The sequence below is a fragment of the Cyprinodon variegatus genome, unplaced genomic scaffold (assembly GCF_000732505.1).
Source record: "Cyprinodon variegatus isolate N-32 unplaced genomic scaffold, C_variegatus-1.0 Scaffold41, whole genome shotgun sequence".
Lineage (NCBI taxonomy): Eukaryota > Metazoa > Chordata > Actinopteri > Cyprinodontiformes > Cyprinodontidae > Cyprinodon > Cyprinodon variegatus.
In genome coordinates, this window is record NW_015150494.1 from 1,636,798 (window position 1) to 1,645,985 (window position 9,188).

Below are 9,188 nucleotides of genomic sequence, written 5' to 3' on the forward strand. Positions count from 1 at the left end.
GCGCATGAACCGTACGCAACACACGCGAGTCGAACAGAGACAGTCGAACCGAACGGTTCAGACGGTTTTCATAAACCGTTCCATCCCTAATGAGCATGCTCATGTATAAAGGATTCACAAAGATTGTTCAGAAGTAAAAGATGCTTAACAGGGCTCGATGTTAACCATTGCCCGATCGCAAGTAGCTTTTATTGTTGGGAGAGTAAAATTTCATTGCACTTGCCCGGTGCAATGAAATTAAGGTCATACATTAAACAATGTTCATTTAATTTTTTTCTCTTAGACATTGGAGAGGTGCATTTAAATGTTATAGAGCTAAATATGTTAAATTGGTGTCCTGTTATGTTATTATTATTGTCTTGTTGCTGCATTTATTTTGTCAGGGAAAACTAATCCTGAGTCAGTTAAAAGTCAGGGAATTCTGAAACTATAAAATCCTTAACATCAACCCCTGCTTAATAGCAGGTGTGGGTGGCCCCAGATGAGTCCTGGACAGAAAAAGAGGCAATGCAAGCCCGAGATATCCAGAGCCCTTTCCAGATTACCGGGACACTAGGGGTGCAGACATCGGGATGGCCGCAACCACCAGAGAAGGAAGTGATTTTTTATTTATTTTTGAGTTTAACAACAACGAAGGTGGTCAAAAATAACGTTACCGTTAAATGCTGAATCCTGACACCTTGCTAATTTGGCATTGTATCGGTATTACAGGGAAGTGCTGTTTTAATATTTTTTGCAATGGTCTTTTTTTTTTTTTGATGTTAGGATTATTAGCAAATTAAAAAATAAAAACTCATTACATAAAATAAAGTCAATCTGTAGTATTTATTTAGCATTTATTTTCACACTTATTGAAATACCATCTGGGATTCTGATGATAAAGCATGTTCTATACTAAGATAAAAAAGGAGAGTTTTTATCCATTAATTTTTTATCTTAACGGTATAGAAAATGGTATCAAGTATCAAACATTTTCCCGGGTATCGACTTTTTTTTTTAATTTTTATTGTGACAATCCTATAAAGAAAAGTATTTAAACATCTCTACAAACAGCAGTCAGGGGTCGGATATGTAAATAACGATTAAAATTAGAACAAAAACTAAAACTTGATTGTGTTTAAGTCTTTAAATTAAATTATTTAACAGAAGAGATAAAATAAAAATTCAGAAGAATAATCAACTTTGTATATGTATTGTAAAAAAGGTGGCGCCCTGCACCTGCAATTAGGAAACCTTTTGAATAGGATTTAACTATCGCTATCTGCACTAATATAAGAAACTAAAGACCATTTTAAAAATTAGACAGTTTAAATACAATAATAGTAAACTACATTGTATTAAATACAACTATTCTTATGGGTAAAAGGCTAGAAAAAGATTTTATTTTCTTATATCTTTTTATTCTCATATAGAAAGAGATCAGATATTAGCCACACAGTTCCTGACAGAGTATCTCCATTACCAGTAGTGAAGATGGGCTTTAAAAGCGAGAGGAATAAGATGCCTACCATGTACATCCTAATGCGACAGCCAGCTGAAACGTTGCTAAACATAGTCTACATTACACACATCTATGAAATATGCATGCCCATGAAACAGCATAGCACCATCTGAAATACTTCTACAGCTTTGCCTTTTTGCCTACAGCAAAATTTAACCACACAAGTTATACAGTTGGAAAAAAAGCGAATTAACACAGAGACACCTCTGAGGCAAAGCTTGACTTCTAAATGAAGCAAAGGTGAAACCATCTGAAAGAGTAGAAGATTAACATTCATGGTATAAACCTTAAATACCATCAGTTTTACTTGGTGTGAGTCATATTTCTGCCCGCTCCAATTGGTCAAGAGATGACTGCATGTGTGGATGGTGAAAATAAGAGACGGCAGTTACTGGGAGAGGAGCTGTAATCCAACGGCTGCAGCTTTTCCAAGAAGTGTTTACCAAAAGAGGGGGCGAGGGGATGGGTGTCTGTTTACCAGATAGTAAGGACTAAAACAGTCCTCAGAAACCTTAATCACGGTCCTCCACCTATCAACCCGTCCAGCGTCAAGCCAAATAAGACAAACATTCCCTTTTCTCTTGTTTTCCTCTACCTGTGCCAGTTTGATGGCAAACTGGAACGTGTACACCGGCAACTGGGTGGAGCCAGCATCTGAGCTCCGCGGATAAATAACAGAGGGAACAGATGCGGCACAGCGTGTACCCGTTGCTACGGCTACGGATCCATTCAGAGCTGTTATGTCAGAGCAAGGCGGCAATCCAGCAGCCGCCGCACACGGTTTGCAGTTTGACCTCTTCCCGGTTCTCTTCTTTTGCTCTTACATCACAAGAACAAATGTTAAACACAGAAAAGTCTCTGCATGTTTGAGGACGGCGGTTTAGCCTAGTGTGTTCAGAGGGCAAAGCCTGCATCAGGATGTGGGGGGGCTGGCACAGCGCGTCTGTGGCATGAACTTTGACACGGTTTTACAGTGTTGGTTTCAATTCCTGCTGACTGTACGTCTCCGTTCTCTGGTAAATCACATTAACCTCAGAAGCGTTTCCCTGAGCTGCAGAGTCGAGGAACTAATGGGGTTAGAAGTATAACGCAACGGATTACCCTCTTTTTCAGATCGCTTTTTAACACATTTCAGATAATGTTGAGAGGTTTCCAGAAAGAGGAAGAGAGCTGACAACTGTCTGTCAAAAAAAAAACAAAAAAAAAACTCTTACTACTGTGTCAGCACAATTTAAGAGCCATGAGGTTTGTAGCTTTCAGCACCGAGTGCCACTGACTTCATCATGGTAAAAAAATATATATATAATAGGGAACACAAGTAAAAAAAAAAAAATAACAAAATGCATAAGTTTAAAATTTGCTTAAAATATCCCCGTTACTATTAATCAATGAAGATGTGTACAACAGGGCTTTAAAAGATAAGCTCACCTGTGTGATGGAGCCCGGCCGGTAGGCCACAACAGACTCCGGGTGTATTCTGGTCCCAGGTAGACCCTTAGTGATGCTTCCTCCTTGGACGGCTGCAACACAAGATAAAGATCTTAAGACTGTAACGCCTACAGAAATGATACGGAGCAGAAAGAGTCGAAACATCTGTGCACCGAAGAGCCTGTGGCTTGTATTTATATGTAGAGATGAACCAATCAGAGGCAGTGAGGCTGAAGCTTTTACCCACCAATGCAGATTTTACCTGATGAAGGTTAATGTTTAAAAATGTTCAAATAAAGGAGATTTAATTTATATAAATAAATACAAAAAAGACTTAATGATGTATTTACTAGAAAATTAAAAGCTTAAACTTTATTTAAAGAGCACCTTAAGGGACAAATATATAAAAACAAATCAAATACAGATAAAAATTTTGGTTATTTCTTATATATTTTAAGCATCACTTTTAACCATTAATTTCCAGATTTAAGGCAAAAACTAGAGACGCATTGATCTGAAATTTTGGGCCGATACAATTTTCTAATATCAATATTGCTGTTGAGGCTGAAGACCCTTTATTTACATTTCCTCACCTTTTTAGACCGATAAATAACAAGTTTCTATTTCAGTTAAACATCCCCCAGTTGTGTGTTGGGGTATTTGTTTCCGCTTTTAGATCTTTGATCGGCCGATACTTTAGCTGTGAAACCGATCTTATCTAGCAATGCAACATTTCTGACAATCACCAGCTGTCAACGCTCTAAACTTTGCATTTATATTGAAAATTAGGACCTGGTGGGCGACAGAGGTTTGTAATGTTTCACAGGTATTGTTCAATATTTTTCGGTAGGATAAGATTGAAAATAGAAGGCGTCTTATGATCTTATACCAACTGAAATCAGTTATAATAAAAAAAATACTAAAAATTAGCATCAGTCAAAATATGAATCGGCATTTTTAAAAGATCATTATATGTGATTGGCCAGAGACCTGCAATCATTTAACTTCTAAATGATATTTTAGAAGAGGAATACCGTCGACAAATATCAATTAAAAATCAGCAGGATCCGAATAAAGAAAAAAGTTTTAGATCAGGTTGGGTCCGGATTAGCCAGCAGGTGGGTCCGGATCCAGACCTCCGGTCCAGTAATTCCTGACCTCTGACATATACTGACGGTGTTTTTTCATTAGCCGAAACGTGAACAAAACCATTCAGATTGTTTTTATTTCCCAAACGTTTCCGGTCCCGACTCAACAATAAAACCATAACTCTTGGTCCAATCTGTGTGGCTACATGATAATGGAGAGGAGGAGCATGCACCCACCTCGTGCAGAGGAACTGTCGTGAGGCGGCCCCGGGTTTGACAGGTCATCAGCCTGGGAGGAGCTGTGAGGAGACAACTGCTCCTGCTTCACCGCTGGGAAAGGACCTGCTGGGTAATGGTGAGTCAATAAGATCACAGTGACGAGAAGAGACACGTGAAACACAGCGGAGGGTTTCACTTACCAACTTTTTTCTCCATCCAAGACATCCCCATTGGTGCGGGGGGGATCTTCGTATGGTCCAGTCCGTGGGCCGCACTGTGCAGCTGAACAGGCGTCCCCTGAACATCCAAATAGTTGGTCATCAATGCACAATACATCAACTATAACAGTAGATAAGCACCTCCATTGTCCTTCAAATTGATATACCTGTGTGATAGAGCCTCCTGGCTTGTTGGAGGAAATAAGAGGGGGGGGCTCAGGCATTGAGAGGGGCCTCACTGCTGCTAACCGTACATTATCCTGCGGCAGGCCGGAGAGCGACGGGTGTTGGAACGCTGGAAGACAACAAACCTCATTAAATCTCAGCTGTGGTTCTTTACATGGATGAAAGTAACAGGAGCAAACAGAGAAGGTTCCTCACTGTTGAAGTGGAGCATGTGCTGAGAGAATGGCGACAGAACCGGGCGACCCAAGGTGGAGGTTCTGAGGTCATCAGCGGCCAGCACCTGCTTCTTGGCGTCACTGTGTGGAGAAAACGCCCGGGACCTTTCTGCAACATCAATACATGCAGGAAGTTAGAACCAACATAAAACAAGAACTACGACTAATCCAAGAAGTCCTCCGTCCATCCTTCTGTCCTACGACCGAAACCAGTTTCCCTTTTAGATAAAATTCTTCTCTTTATGTTATTTATACACATCTTTGCTAATGTCAACGATGTAACAAGCACTGGAGCAAGTACAGCAGCTTATAGCCAATCAGACACACCCAATCTGATCATGTGACACACCAGCGCGTCAGGCAGAGATTTATTAACATTAGCTCTCATTACATGAGTTAAACGTTTTAACGGCTTACTTCCAAAGAAGCTCTTGTCGTTTAACTGGTGTTGTTGGGCTGCCGTGGGAATTCAGTGTGTTTATTGCACGCTGAGGAACGTTTTCACCGTTTTTGGGAACCCAGCCTATGTGGGTTACACATCTTGGAGGGTGTTGTAACGCCCACTGTCAGAAAGTCACACTTTCTGTTGCTGCAACTTTACAGGTGAAATTTTTGCAGATGATTCCAAATTAAAAAGAAATTCACATACATAATTGCATAAGATGAAAATACTAAAGACTTTTTTTTTGGAAAAGCCTGCAGAAACTTTGCTTATGCAGCTGCTCTGTACAGTTAAATGCTTTAATTTATCTGAACTGTGCATCAGAGAACCACTCACTCCAAGCTCACTGTAAAATGAATAAAACAATATTCCCTTCTGGGTCAGCGGTGCTACCAGATCATTTATCACGCCCCTTTGTCCAGGAGCGTCCCAGATACTGATAAAGACCCTAAACTCTGAAGAACAAACTCAAGGTCAGACCCTCTACAAAAAGACCTACTTAGTGAAAGTAGTTCAAATGCCACAGAGCTGGATGTGGAGCAGGACTTTAACACTCCTCTACTTCCTAGTTATTCTCTATTCAGCATTTTTACACATTTATAAATGACTGTATGAATACCTCAAATAAGCACTTTTTTCAGTTTATCAGTTTAAAATCCTTTTTTTGAGATGCAGCGTAATCTTGTTGCATGAATTATTGTCCTACATTCTTTTGCTTTGTACTGCCAGTAAGCTGGCTTAAATAAGGGCATTACATTTAACAGACACCTCTAAGCAATGCAAATGCTATTTCCATAAAAACAAAAATCCCACCCATAGTCAAGTAGTACAAAACTAAACTAAAAATAAGTAAAACCATCTTAAAATAACGTTTATCATCCCTTAATTTGAGCTGATAAAAATGCCTAATATTTCAAACCAAAAATATATTATTATGACCTTGAAATAAGATAATAGAGTTATAATTACATGATTTTAATCCAATGGAAAATTATCTTACATATTTGGTAAAATCGTGGGAAATTAGATTTATTTTAGGAAAAAATATGATTGATTTGTTGCAGTTGTTTCTTTAAGGTAACACTTTTCTTACTTAAGAGCAGCATTTATGTTAAGCACTGTCTGCAGGCTGGTTACAGGAACAGATACCCAACATAAAAAAACAAAAAAACAGCCAACAGTGATTTTTGGAGTTAAATACAATAAAGAGGAGGAAAAAAAATAAAGATCCATTATAAATATAATTTATTCTTTGATCCCAATTGATCCTAAAGTCTTTTTCGGCATTAAAAGACCAACAAAAATGAATGTAGATACTGTATATTATATTATATTCCTATTGGTTCTTCATCATTTTTTATCCAAAGTTAAAGCCTTCTGAAAAAGAAAAAGGTAGGAAATAATGCAATAGATTTTTGTTTGCCAGTTTTTCATGTCAACAGTGTGAACCTCTGCTGCTTTCCTACAAGGTTAACATACTAATAATATAACATTTTATTTAAAAGCCGCCTTTGTGGACACTCAAGGCCACCGTACAAAAATTAAAAACAACTGCAGAAACAAAATCAAAACACAGAATAAAAACCATTAAAAAAAATAAATATAAATATATACTATAAGAATCTCACATCACAGCCCAATTGGAGCAGATGATTAATAATGTTCATTCTAAAAATATAATGGAAATGCAATGCTTGGTTTTTTGTACCGTCTTTTTGGCTGGCGGAGGGGCTTCGAGGGCGAACCAGAGGGCTGCTGGTGAGGAGACCTTCTCGCTCTCGGTCTGCCTGAGGGGTATAAGGCTGCTGTTTGCCTGCCTGGCCTGAAGGCTGCTGCTGTTTGACTTCCTGAGAGGACTCCCCATGAGCCATGGTGATCTGCTCCTGGTACAGTGCCCAGGCGTGGGGGGGCTGCGCTGCTTTCCCACTCTCACTCCGCTGCGTGCCCTGCACAGAGGCCTCTGGCATCTTCACATAACCGAAACACAGAAACAAGACAGTTACATACATGCCAGTCACATAACACAAGCCAGCTCCTAGCGAGCGCTGCCATATGGTGGGGCTGCTTACAGTATCTGATCAACACGATAGGAAAAAAACTCAGCTCTTATTTCTTGGCGAGCTAAAGTTTCCCTAATCCTTGGCATCTTCTTTCTGCTCCACAAAGTAATCTACTCCATCATCGCCCATCTGGCTGCCTTATCTTAAACAAATATGACTTCACATTTTCACCTGCTGTCCCTTTTTTTTTTTCCCCTTTTAGTTTAGAAATGAGGACAGAGCAGATATGGCTGCAGAGATAAAGTGAGCTGTTTTTAGTTACAGAACACAACCTGTGTCAAAGCTTCTTTTTTTTCTACCCCAAAGCAGCAAAGGCTGAGATTTACCAACAGTCTCTCATCTGTTCATGCACATAAAACGAAAATACACACTAGAACTCTGAAGACCAACTCACAATAGGCGGGATAGCTGCAGCCCTCTGTTTGAGCTGCTTCAGATCCATGGGCTTCTGCAGAGACGAGATGACCCCATCGTGGGAGAAGTTGAGCAGGCTGGGCCGTGGAGACGTCATCCTGTAAAACGCACAGACAGAAAGTAATAGGAGGCTGACGGAGGATCCAGCGTTTCCTGTTTACTGTGCATGCAAACAGATGACGACCATCATCGTTTAAAATGTCCACAAAGTGCCTGATGCTGTTTGTTTTGGACGTCTGAAGCCAAATTAGGAATAAAGGCTTTGGTTAATCCAAGCACCATGATAGAAGAGTTTGCTCAGAGTTTCAAATAATGAAGTTTATATGTACTCTGATGTAGCAAAGTATTAATGGATTCTACTCTCAGCCTAAGTTTGGGTCAGAGGGAATTCTATGGAGGGAATTATGTTCCATTATTGTTGCAAACAGAGCAAGTTTTTTTAAAGAAAAATGTAAGAAAAAAACTATGAAATCTAGAAATCAAAACTTTGAAAAACTTCTTGGATCAAAAAAGGTTTTGAGAAAAACGTTGCATTTTTTTTTAATATTTAATATTTTTTACACTTTTTTCATATTTCATTCTTTTCTTATATCAAATTGTATTTATTTTATTTCTTATCTTTTTCAGACTTAGTTTTACAAAGTGCATTCTTTTCAAATAGACATCCTGTTCACTTCTGGGGTGGGATATCCTATAGAGCAGGGGTCTGTAACCTTTACAGACCAAAGAACCATTTTCAACTTGTATCTAGTGAATAAAACTCGTTTAGAGCCACAAAATATTGCATGATTTTTTTTTATTTTTATTTTTTACATAAAGAAAAAGATTTCAGGAAATATGAACCTCAAAAGAATTTTTGTTTGTTTGTTTGTTTTTATGGATAGTAGGCTGACAGGAAAGGGGTTTGAGAGAGGAGGAGAGACCTGCGGAAAAAGACCACAGGCCAGATTCAAACCCGGGTCGCCCGAGTCGAGGACTAATAAGGCCTCCATGCATGGGTCGGGTGCACTAACCACTGCACCACCAAAGCGTGCCCCAGATTTGTCCTTTTTGATTATCATTGTACCATTTACAATTTTAGGTTTTAAATTAAAGCCGAAAAAACTTGCCAAACCAGAATAAATGCATTTTTCAATGGGCTGCTGATATATTTTGGAAATCATGTTGAAAAAAGTTTTTCTACTTAAAAAATATTTCCGTTTTATGAAATTGAATACAATAAGGCCCCGTCCACACGAAGTCAAAACGAACACGAAACGCTAATATTTTCCAGAACGTTTGTCGTAAAAACGGAGACGTAAAATAAATGTGATCGTCCACACGAATACATGAAAACGCTGCAAAATGTATGCCAGGCCTGTAAGTGGCACTGTGGTGCCAAAGCAAAAATAGGCGACGAAATGTTGGGCATGCGCAC

General features: G+C 39.1%; 1 protein-coding gene across 2 annotated transcripts in view; it reads right to left on the minus strand.

Moving 5' to 3' along the window:
* ncor2 (nuclear receptor corepressor 2) overlaps positions 1–9,188 on the minus strand; it is a 145,108-nt gene that overhangs the window by 24,721 nt on the left and 111,199 nt on the right. The window contains exons 21-27 of one of the 2 annotated variants that reach the window (XM_015370063.1): positions 7,752–7,869; positions 7,006–7,264; positions 4,836–4,964; positions 4,622–4,749; positions 4,437–4,533; positions 4,255–4,359; positions 2,930–3,021 (exon numbers count right to left, since the gene is read on the minus strand). In XM_015370063.1, the coding sequence (XP_015225549.1) occupies positions 2,930–3,021; positions 4,255–4,359; positions 4,437–4,533; positions 4,622–4,749; positions 4,836–4,964; positions 7,006–7,264; positions 7,752–7,869 (928 nt within the window). Of the gene's footprint in view, positions 1–2,929; positions 3,022–4,254; positions 4,363–4,436; positions 4,534–4,621; positions 4,750–4,835; positions 4,965–7,005; positions 7,265–7,751; positions 7,870–9,188 lie in introns of both variants that reach the window. The other variant, XM_015370061.1, reaches the window with a different exon arrangement.